A 12,592-nucleotide genomic window follows, 5' to 3' on the forward strand; every position below is an offset into this window, starting at 1 on the left:
ACTTTTTAAAATTTTGATATTGTATCTGAGGATTTTATATTACTATATTTTAATGTGATTTGGGTTAGTAAATCCTTTGTAATACTAAATATGTGTTTGAGAATATTTATCTAGGCTTCGAGACTTGATAGTTAAAATACCCATTATGCTTCTTAAGTGTATCTTTGTTATAAGAACTTGTTCAGTTAGCTATCATTTAAAAAATGTAAATAGGATTAGCTCCCCTGGGTTCACGAATGGTAATTTATATCCTTCAAATGGTTCCAAGTTGAATTTTTCAGATACCTAAATGGGAGATATCTAATATTAACTGATAAGGTAAAGTACTTGAGGTTAATGGATGCCTTTATATTTTATTAAGTCTTGTCCACTAGATGTTAAACCAATCTTAAGGGATCTAGCACTGATTGTAATCAACAGTTAAAATGTGTAGTGCCCAAAGTAATCTTTTCTGTAGTAAAAGATGTTTCCTTTTTTAATATATTGAAGAAAAAGAATAATTTTGATTAATATAAATATTCTATAGGTATTATTTGAAAGATTTGTAGAAAATGAAATAGGACTTCAGTCCCAGGTATACTGTATTTTATTTAGCAAATAATATGTATGCTATTTTTTTCCATATATTTATTTAGGCACTGAACAGATAATTTAATTTAATGTTAGAGTTAGAATTCCCTACATCTCAATTAGATGCTTTTTGAAAATATAATGTATTTTTTTTGAGGGGGATGTGTTTTATTTAAGCTTTTGTAGGACTAGTAGCAAAATCACAAATGTCAATCAGCCAAAGTTTAAACCAAATTGTTATATGTATTTTAGGATAAAAATGTAGTGAAGGGAAATTATATGATTAATCATCTTTGGCCTTAATACTATTTCTCCAAGTTTAAAGAAATATTTTCAAATATTTTTTGTCAACATATTTACTTCCTAGCAAGTTCTTCTCATAGTCTACTTTGTTGTTCATCTACTTCCTCTAAATACGTTTTGTAATTGTCTAAATTTCAGCACTGGCATTATATAACTCTTTTGTAGGAAGGTACTTTTGAGGTCCAGGTGGTCTCTGGGAGAACCATACAGGCCAATAATAGTGTTCTGCTTGGCATCTGAAGACTGCACCCTCCCCCAATAAACGGTACATTTTTTTTTTTTTAAGACAGAGTCTCCCTCTGTTGCCCTAGGCAGACTGTAGTCCTCCCGCCTCAGCCTCCTGAGTAGCTGGGACTGTAGGGGCTATGCAACAATCTCCCCCCGCCCCCTGTAATTTTTCTATTTTTGGTAGAGACAGGGTCTCACTCATGCGCTCAGGCTGGTCTTGAATTCCTGATCTCAAACAATCCTCCCACCTCGGCCTCCCAGCATGCTAGGATTACAGGCCTGCGCCACTGAGCCCAGCCTAAACGGTACATTTTACTAGTCATATTAGAGTAACATGGAGTTGACATAGCTCAGTGCAATCTACTACGACTGCTGGAAAATGAGATCATAGCTTATGCCTTGGCATTAACCATTAGTAAATGAGGGCATATAAAATACTCAGTAGTCTCCCAATTTGGGGCAAATTAAATTGCCATCTATATTAAGAGACAGTCACTTTCAACACAGTAGAAATTTACTATTTTGGAACAGAAAAGGTCTGCAGATCATCAGAATAATCTAGGAAACCTTTTAAAGTAGAGTCCTGGATCTCATCCATGAATATCTCAATCTGTCCCTTCTCTTCCCCCCACTCTCATACACACACACACACACACACACACACACAGAGACCCTACCTACATACCTGTTCCCAGGTGATTTGGATGACTGGCAGATGTGATCTGGTCCTACCCTCTGTTGTAATAAATGTGAATGTTAGGACCTGGAGAGATTAGTTTTGCCTTAGCATCCCATGTTCTTGATTGATTCTGATCTACTTTGTTTTTACACTGAGACATCAAGCAGCTTTAAATCCATAGAGTACCTGGAGAAATGACAATCATAATAAATAGAAATATTTGCATTGTGTGTTATTCAATGTTGTCTTAGTCTATTTTATGTTGCTGTAACAAAATACCACAAACTGGGTAATTTATAAAGAAAATAAACTCATTTCTGACAGTTCTTGGGGCTAGGAAGTCCAATATCAGGGTGCCAGCATCTGATGAGGGTCTTCTTGCTGCATTATCCCATGGTGAAAGGCGGAAAGACAAGAGAGTGTACATGAGAGAGAGCAAGAGATTAAAACTTGCAGCATTAAGCCCTTTTATAATCAGCATTAACTCATTCATGAGGGTGGAGCTCTCCTGACCTGAACACCTCTCGTTAGGCCCCGCATCCCAGCACTGTTGCATTGGACATTAAATTTCCAATACATGCTTTTTGGGAGACATATTCAAACCACAGCACATGTTAACTTAAATCGGATAGTTCTGCTTGTGATTATTTTTAAAATCAGTCATTGTTTCCATTTAGTTGCAAAATCATTAATGAATTCTTATAGCTTGTTTTATTGATATATGTGTAATACTATATATCATCACATGTTTTGGTTTGTTACCAGATTAACTATAGTTTTAGTTCTTTATCATAACTCTAAGAAACATTTACATATCTTAAGGTCATGGATTATATGGCTTTATATTTCAAGGGTGTGATTTTTTTAAAATTTACTGTATTCCCATTTTCTTTCTTTATATCATATTTGATGTTTGATATGATCATTTTCAGGAGGGATATTGTAAGGGCTGCACAGGTCTTATATACTATCCTTGTGTAATTCATAAAATTTTTATTAATTAAAAAAGTTTCTCAGAAATAATGGTTTTTAATTACTAAAAAGAAAACAGTTGCAATTTTCAGTTAAGTTATAAGTAAGTGTATTCTCTTTATATAGAATTAATAGCCTTTTATTCCTCCACTGGAACCAGTATTATAAATACATTGATTAAAATGTTTATAAAAATGATAGCCAACTTTTATTGAGGACTTACATTGTTCTATACTACACTAAGCACTTTGCATTCATTTTTCTCATTTAATCTTCCTAACTACATTTTTTGGTAGAAATTGTTATTGTCTCCATTTTACAGGTGAGGAAACAGATACTGAGCAGTTATATAACGGAACAAATAAATGGTAGAACATGTACTCAGGTCCATCTTGCCTGAACCTTAGCTTTTTAATCATGATGCTATAATGCCTCTACTTCATAATTTTATGAAACTGAATATGTCAGTTTAATTTTACCAATTCAGTAAGGTTTTCTCCCAGAAATACTTTAAAGTTTAACTAAAGATCATCAATAGCATATTTATTCTCCTCCTGTGTATCTGTACCTCTGTGTGTCTGTATAGATTTCACCCTCAAAACCAAAATCTCTTCCTGCCTTTGCAGAATGGCTCTGTGCCCCAGTAGTCCTTTAATATTTAGCCAGGCCTGCACTCATCATATAGTGATCAGCTTGAGGTGGAAGCTTAGACTCTTCTCAGTAATATGCAAGTTGCTCTGGCCATGTGCATGGCCTTCTCCATTCTCCCAGAAACATAGATGCTTTTGAATGTCCTAATTTCCCAAAGAAACTCTCATCAGCTTTTGCTTGCAGGCCTTAGGTGGTCTATTTTATGTTTTAGTTGTAATCTTTTGCCCCAGGCATCTGTGAGTTCTTTGCTTTGCTTTGTGTTCCAGCAGTACCTGCTGCTTTTTCTAAACTTAAGCTGAACAGAGACAAGTGCCTTGTATCAGTCCTTCAGGTAGCCCCTAAACCGGTTAGAACAGATGTGTACAACAATTTGCAAATATGGTCTGCTCTGCTCCCTCCTTAACCAAGTACCAGACTCCCAAACTGGGGATGAATGGAGCTTCCCTCTTAAAGACTGCTGCAGAACCAAGGAGGGGATGGGGCAAGGGCAAGTAAAAACACCACAAAACTTTTAAGTTGCCTTTTGCTGGATTCCACGTCCATTTAGTTTTGGTAAGTCTTTGACCATTTTCCAGAGTCTTGACAAAGTTAGTTCTGAAAGCTAGTGCTTGTTTTTCAGTGTTTCTGTGGGAGGAAAGGTACTTGGAGTTCATACTGTGCCATCTTGCTGATGTCACTGCTGTCTTTTCTTTTTCTTTTTTTTTTTTAAAGAATTCTATTAAAGATTTAATAGGAATGACGAAATATCATTCTCAAGTTAAAATGATCCACTTGAAAATGTTTTTTTTATTACAAAATAGTCCTTATACATTTCTATTTTACATCTGAGTTTTCATTATCTGTAATAATTTGAAAATATTTAGAGGACTAAATATGGCTATTAAATCATTAGAATGTAGATAAATTAACAATAATAGAGAAAATGGACAATTATAAAATTCATGAATTTTCTTTATTGACTTTAGCACTGACTCTTAGATCTAATGGGTGGTCCTGAATTTTTACCATAAATTATCAGCATAGGGAGGCTGATGGTTACCTGATTCCTGAAATGATGTAATATCCTTAGTGGCTACTATGTTTGTGGATGATGCTGAGTCGTTATGCTTTGCCTTTACTATGTGACATGTGAATATACTGTATTCATAATTTTTAAAAATCATTTACCTTATAAGAGATTTTAAATTTAACTAAAATGTTTCAGTAGTATATGCAAATTCATTTAAAAGACACAAAAGTTTTCAGGTCTCTACACAACTACACCCATAGCTTTTTTTTCATCATAGCTTAAACCAAGTCATTTTTCCTTCTTACTATTAAATTAAATATTCATCAGACACAGTTGGTGACAATTCTCTAACAATTCAGAGATAAAAATCTTATGTAATACTTTTCAGAATTCCTACCTCATGTGATATAATACTCCAAAACTCGATGTTTTCAGATGTAAACTGAAGGCACATTTGAGTAGGTATGCTTACTTATGGTGTTATCCTGGTTGTTTTTAACTTAACCTATTTTAAAATCGTTGATTCTCCTTCGTGAACTAGGTATTTGCGTATAAAAAATACTACAGAATTAGCATGATTTCCATAGGACACAGAGAGAACCTATAAATTGCCCTTAGTTAAACATGACTGCAGTTAAAGCTGAAAGGGAGTCCAGAATTCCATTCGTTCTATTTTGAAATCTAAGTTACAAATACACATATTTTATTGGGTTAATAAATTAGATACACATTTGAAATTACAATTGGAAAATACTATACATTTTCTTCCTCATTTAAACTAATGCCTATTTTTTTCAAATCAGACAACTTATTTTAATTATGAATATGATGAAATCATTTTGCAAAGTTACTTACTGATTAGTGAGAAATGAATGTTATGTAAATTTCAAACTCTGTGGTCACATGTAACTGATGAACTGTTTCTATAGATACATGTTGCACAATGTCACACATATATAGTAACATATATATATATTATGTATAATTTATACATGTATTTAAAATGTACTAAGTAAATATATCCAGATTATTTGACTGGTTAGTTTATATTAGGTATTGAAATACCTTTAAAATCTATTCTAAAAATTTATTCTATTGTTAAATTACTTTTCAAGCAAGTGAAAGAAAGTCTGTTATATTAAAAGCACATTTAGGTATTTGTGCTGTTTGATCATTTAAAGGTCTTTGTGTAAGACTACCAATGTATTTATGTGTGCGTGTGATCGGAAAACAGCCTGTGCATCCTTGTTACAGTTATGGCTACCTGACAAGTTAGTTCAAGAATCAGAATAGCAACTAAAAGTATCATATTAAACTCTCTTGCACCCTCTGTTGTTATTTTTGAGGAACACCGCATATACGTTCCTGTGATTGTATTGTCATTACATTATTTAAATCCCTGATAAAATTAATACTTATTTTATTATACTTGCCTCCAAATTAGATTGAATAGTATTGTAACATTTGCTTGTAATTCTTCGTTGGTGTTTTCCTGTGTTACAGATATGTTTTTATCATATTACAGCTTAATTGAAAGATGAGCCTTTCTGTTTGTCTTTGATTTCTCCTAGTTACCAGTTTTAAGCTGCGCACCCCCCCACCCCCAGCCCCAAATGTTTCACACAAATGAAAATCTCTACAGGATGTAGCACATTGTATATACAATTTTCCAAAATTACAGATTCTGTCTGTTCTTTTGTAAACCTTTCAGTAGTCAAACAGTTTCCTTCCAAAATAAGAGTCTGGAATCGTCCATACTAAAATTAAGAATTTATAACTGTAAGGAACAGATGTTTTCATAAACATTTGCTATAATTAATTTCAACTAGAGGATTGAGGGAACAAAGCGTTTTTCCCGCTTCAAAACTTTATTGCCTTTTCTCCATATAGCAAACTCTGAAATCTTTTTCTAATATTGTTAGTGGAACAGTTGTACTCCTTTTGATATGTTTTTGAGAAAGAAAAACTTCTTTTTTTCCTCTTTATGATGTTTTGCACTTTGAAAGTTATATTTAATGTAATATTTCCATTTGGAAACAGTTATAAACTGAAGAAAACCTTTGTAGTATCTTATGATAAAATCTGGTTGTTTAAAAAACTAAATCTCTTAATTATTTGAAGGATTTTATATTTGATTTGATAAATATCAGCTTAAAGAAAAAATATTCTATTGGCAAAATTTTGTATATTTAATCATAATCTTTAGTTTTAAGAAGAAAGAAGGCTCATATTTTAAATGTATAATATAGTGCTTATTCTATACTGATTACAGAATGTTTCACAGGAAATGTCTGCAAGCTGTTAAATAACATGTGCTGTAAAAAATTTCATTTAGCAAGACAGAGACTAATTTTCCTTTAATTTTTCTAGTTTATTATAATATTAATTTTTAAGAAAATGAAGTGTGTTGTATGAGTAATCTTACTGTATTCATGTTTTCAATGAATTAACAACGTATACCCAGCTAGATTAATTTTAAATATTTAAGTGTTTTTGGATTATTTTCTTCTATAAATTATCACCATTTTTGAGTGATATAATACATTTTTAGGATTTTTTGTTCTTTCAAAAAACAAAAAAACCTGGAAGTGTATTTTAAAAAATGAGTGGAGTTAAAAGTTTATTAAGTGGGCTAGTCCTCAACTTCCTGAACACTTTGGCAGAGCTACACATCTCACCAATTTCTTGAAGAGAACTCGTGTTCTATACTAATCTATCAACTATAAAATGCTTAAAGAAAAATAGGTAGCTGTCATTAAAATTACACTTTAGCTTTCAGTAACCATTTAATGAGTAGCATAATTATGTAAGTATAGTACCTAAGTACTATACTCAATAATTAAAAATAATCTCATCTTTAAAGTGAAAGCTCTGTAATTACTATTTGACTTAACCAGGGCCACTGATGATTTTCAGTGGTACCTTAGATTGTTCAAAGTGGATTAAAAGTATAAATGAAAATGAGATGAATCATTGAATTATTAAGCTGTAAATATTTTAAAAATGAATATAACCTGATGTTTCAAAGTTACATTATAGAAATTGGGGTATAAAATGTAGTCAGATTCCAGTCTTTTTATTTGTTTTGAAGATAAATAATATATTAATAGTAGTATACTATGATTTCATAAAAACTGCATTTTGTAGTATATATTTAAAAAATTAAACTGTTAAATTTCTATTAATAAGAATATATATTTTACATTGGGGCATGAGTAAGCAATTTTTTCAACTTAGTACAATTATTTTTATTTTCTAGTCTTTTAGCTGACATGTATGAATTTGTTCTAAATTTGATTTTATGAATGTGACAGTTTTTCAGTGAAAATGTTTTTTTCCAAATGTATCATTATAGGAGACACAAATAACTTTTGGTTTTGTTGCTCTTTCATGTTTTAAATTGCTGAACTTTTGACAGTTAAAATTTTACGAAGAACATTAAGGTATATTAAAAGTTCATTAAAATGTGTTCTTGATCACCACCTCCCAGGGCTGCTTTCTGGTTTACCTGTCTGCTGTCTAAATTCCCAGAGGTGGTGAACTAGGAGCTGGAAAACCTTCCAGATCTGCTCTGTACTCCTCTCTTTTGACTGTGTTGCTGATCAGGATTGGTGACTTGATCACTAACAAAAAATTTCCTTTGTTTATAAACATTAGTGTATGGTTAGGTGGTTTATAAACTTTAGTTTTCGCTGTGATTCATAAGAGGAAAATGTCTACTACACTTCATTTGTTCCTGTTAGCAATTACTTTGGCAGTATTGCTATCCAATTTAGGAGTGGATTGTTGGTTTGTATTTTGGCATCAAAATGAAATTTTTTGCCTTAAACACTTTGAATACAAAAGATAACTTGGGGGAGGGATGAATAAATATATGCTTTTTGACTAATATATTGCATAAAGCTATCACATAGTAGTTTTTCAACAGAAATAATCAGTTTCATAATCTCCATTATTTCAGTGTTCTAAATTTTGTTTTCCAGGAGATTCAAATAAAAATGGAAGACGAACAAGTTCTACTCTAGACTCTGAGGGGACTTTTAATTCCTATAGGTAGGTGATGAATACATAGACATAATATTGCAAGATAATGTATAAGAAACATAATCATACAGGATTCTAATCTTAGAATAATAAGGAACCACTATTTGTGTTTTAAATATCTAACAAATGTAAAGAATATTGTGTTATGTGATTGCAGATTTAATGAGTAACAGAAAATATAACATCCTAAATTCTTGAGTAAATGAACTTACTGCAGATACCTGTTGTTATTCTATAGTAGCATAATTGGAATGAATGCACATTTAATATTAAGCTTCATTATAATCCATTTTTGTTTTTTGTTTTTCCAGCATATCTGTTACAGTACTAAAGCTTCCTTTTACATTTCTTGCTAAAACAGAGAACTGCTGACAAGTGCCTAAGAGAGCTTAAAATATAATTGATAGTTGAATTAAGTGCTGTTTGTTAATATCCTGCTTGAGTTCTTCAGCAAATAGGGCAGTTACATCTCAATAAGTAATTCTTTACAAAAAGGATATACTAGTTAAGAAAATATGTTTTTTATCTAGTCCTTTGTTAATATTCTCCTCATGATTTGAATTTTATTTGAGTAAAAATATTTATGATTTTTGTACCTTTATAATAGGGAAATCCAGAAAGATAAAGATTAAAGTATTTTCAGTAATATTTGAAAATCTGTATACTGAACCAAAGTGGTGTAAGAACCCAGTTGTTTTCTCTTAGGAAAATAAATGCAGATTCAATAATAATACATTTTAACATTATAGATAGCAATGCAGATTCCCGAAGAAATACTTTAATTGGTCTACACTGTCCTTATGATTAATTAGTTCTGATACTTGTGTAACGCCACTATAAAATATATGCAAAAACCACTGTATACTTGGAAACTCATTTGAATATTAAACAATGTCTCTTTTTCTGTAGTAAACATGGAATTTATGCTTAGTTTATATTTTTATTTATATACCTATTCTATATCCTTAATTGGAACTGTATCATTTGTTTCTTCAGATTTCAGGCAAGCTTTTATCATCTAAAGTAGAGACGTGTACAGGAGGTACTTAATAAGAATGTGGTAAATGATAAAATTTTTATAATTTCTTTATGAATTTTAGAAATGAGATGGTAATTGAAACACTTGACATCTTTATTTTATACCAGTTGGGGTCTGTATAAATAATCAGTCATTCAAGTGTCACAGATACTACAAAAGGCTTATGTTCCCTTGGTGTTCTGGAAGGGTATTATCACAGCAATAAAGCTCATATGTTGTCATTATGTTTTCACTGTATCTATCCTACCTTATAAATGTTGGAATTCTCCAAATCCTTTTTTTAGTCCTGAAGCATAAGATAAAGCTTGGGTTTGACATATTAAATAATAAGTAGAATCCCCTATCTGAACATGTCATAAATAGTAACAATGATAACCAAAAAAAGTGAATATGAAAGATAGTTAAATAAATATTCATGATTTAGCATGTAACTGAGGAATGTTAATATGATAATATATATGAAATCTATGATGGTAATATTATTAGGAATAAATACAGTAAAAAATAACCAAGACAAAAGGAAAAAAGGATATATTTCAAAGGAAGGAAAATCCCTTTATTTGTGTATAAATTTTGTTGGTGAATTATATTTTACAATTAACATTTGTAGTTTAGCTAATTATGGTAAATAATGGACATAATATAAAGTTAAGAGAAATGTTTTAATGTGAAGGCACAGTATTGTAGTTTATTTTGTTCTAGAATAGTTTGAAGATTAAAGTATCTGTATTATTGAATGATAATTATATTTCGAAAATGAACTCCTAATGCAACTTTGCACAATAAATACTAATGTTAACTAAATATTTTTAATCAATGCCTGTCACTGTGTAATGTTAGGATATTAATTTATTGTTGTAATTAAAAAGGCAAGATAAAAAGCTCAGGTAGTGTAGTATGTAAAACCAGGCTTTTAATAGTTGGCAGGCCAGCACTGCTATTAACTAGTATTATAGTATTTAAGGTGTGAAATGAATATTTTTCAACTTAGTAGACAATAGTTCTTATAATAACGTTACTTGTGAATTTGACACTTGGGTTAAATGTAGAATTCATAGAAGTACAGCTCTGGGCTATATTTTCATATTAAGGTTATCTGACAAAATCTAGAAATTGTTGCAGAATCACATTCAAATGGCAAGAGAATTGTCAATAAAATTTACTTTTGAAAATGAAAATTATTTTTCTGTTGCCAATTTAGCTCTTTCAAACTAACTAGAAATAGGTTATTAGAAAAATATACCTTTCAACCCTCAAATCCTTTTGTATAAGAATTCTACTTTTCTATAACAATTCCACTTTTGTATTTAAACTACAACAGAGATCCTAACCTTTATTCACAGTTAGACAACTCAGGCCTTAATTCTATCACAAACATACTGTAGCTGTGTATACTTGTGTCCGGGAGTAAGATTAGCTTTAGTTTTTCATTTATAAAATGGGCATTATAATGTTTCCTGTTTCCTTCCTTATAACCTGTTTCCTTCCTGCAGCTGTTTTAAAGACTGAGGTAAAATGCATGAAATACAGCCTTTTGAAAATATAAATGCAAAGCCATGGTAATACTTCTTTTGTGCACACTTCATGTAAATTGGTAACTGTTGCCTGTGTTCACCCTCCAATGCTTTCACCCTTCTGTAGCATATGCTGAGATTTTATTAACTTTTGAATTCAGTCTTGAATTGGTCACCCAAATCTATATTCTTTTCATTATTTGTCTTATTATGGTATTAGATTGTCAGGTTCAAGAGGGCATAGTCTTTGGGTTTTTGTTTGTTTTTCAAAATAATATCTAATCATAGTATGTTGGTTCAAATCGTGATTCCAACTACACTGAATACTTAGGACAAGTCTTAGGTTTAGATTCCTACCTTTGACGTGGAGATAATAAATTACAGTTGATAATAAAGTACAGTTGATAAACTTTGAAAAATAAGTTTAATGGGTTAATGTCACATGGTAAATGCTGAATAAAAGTTGCTTTTATGTTCCAGTCAATGTCATTATCATCATTGTTAACCTTTTGGTATTGTATAGGTTTTTACAGTGCTCTAATAGAGACACCAAAAGGAAGAGAAAAAAATATATATCTTACAGGAAAACAACTTTTTTTGTCTATTAGCAGAAAGGGAGCTAAGATCAAATTTAATCTGGGCCTTGAAACTCTCAATTTCTGATGTAGTATTCCAAGTTAAACAGCTGGTAAAAATGAAGGGAAGATGTTTTACTTTACTTTTTTTTTTTTTTTTTGAGATAGAGTCTCCCTCTATTGCCCAGGCTAGAGTGCTGTGGTGTCAGTCCAGGTCACAGCAACCTCAAACTCCTAGGCTCATGCAATCCTCCTGTATCAGCCTCCCGAGTAGCTGGGACTACAGGCTCGCACCACCATGCCTGGCTATTTTTTTTTCACTATTTTTTAGTAGAGATGGGGTCTTGCTCTTGTTCAGGCTGGTCTCAAACTCCTGACCTCAAGTAATCCTCCGGCCTCAGTCTCCCAGAGTGCTAGAATTATAGGTGTGAGCCACCGTGCTGGGCCAAGATGTTTTACTATTAGTGTAAGTTCAGAGATAGATATCTTGAACTTTGACAGATATGTTTTGAAATTTAAAATCAATGGACCCTAACTGAAGCTTTATGTGCCTAATGCTCATAAACCTATTTCTTATAGCCTAGGAGGTTTTACTTTGTATTTATCTTCTTGTGGTTTTGTTTCATTGATTCAGATAGAGTACAGCTGCATTTAACTCCTAAGACACCAGTATGATTATTATATGATACTCGAGTAGTAGACGAGATCTTGTTTTGGAAATTTTGGTTAAAATTTTTGATTGTACATCTCTCAACTAATTTGCAGATGACATGATAAAATGTGAAATTTATAAGAATTGAGAAGACATTATTAGTTTTATGGACTATGTCTTATACTTTTTAAAGACCGATGTTAATGTTTTCTGCCAAATTATATGAGCTTTTTCTGTTTCTTATTTACCCATTAAAACTGAGACAACTTCGATGGGGATGAAAGAAGAGAAGTGGTTTCCTGATTATCAGTTTGCTGTAGATGATTAACTTGGTGACTGTATCACAGGGCTACCCC

General features: G+C 31.6%; 1 protein-coding gene across 1 annotated transcript in view; it reads left to right on the top strand.

Annotated features, from left to right (window-relative positions):
* TBC1D5 (TBC1 domain family, member 5) overlaps positions 1 to 12,592 on the top strand; it is a 396,708-nt gene that overhangs the window by 90,563 nt on the left and 293,553 nt on the right. Inside the window, exon 3 of the mRNA XM_012663212.1 lies at positions 8,396 to 8,465. Within this exon, the coding sequence (XP_012518666.1) occupies positions 8,396 to 8,465 (70 nt within the window). The remainder of the gene's footprint in view (positions 1 to 8,395; positions 8,466 to 12,592) is intronic.

The sequence above is a fragment of the Propithecus coquereli genome, unplaced genomic scaffold, assembly GCF_000956105.1.
Source record: "Propithecus coquereli isolate 6110/MARCELLA unplaced genomic scaffold, Pcoq_1.0 Scaffold12, whole genome shotgun sequence".
Classification (NCBI taxonomy): Eukaryota; Metazoa; Chordata; class Mammalia; order Primates; family Indriidae; genus Propithecus; species Propithecus coquereli.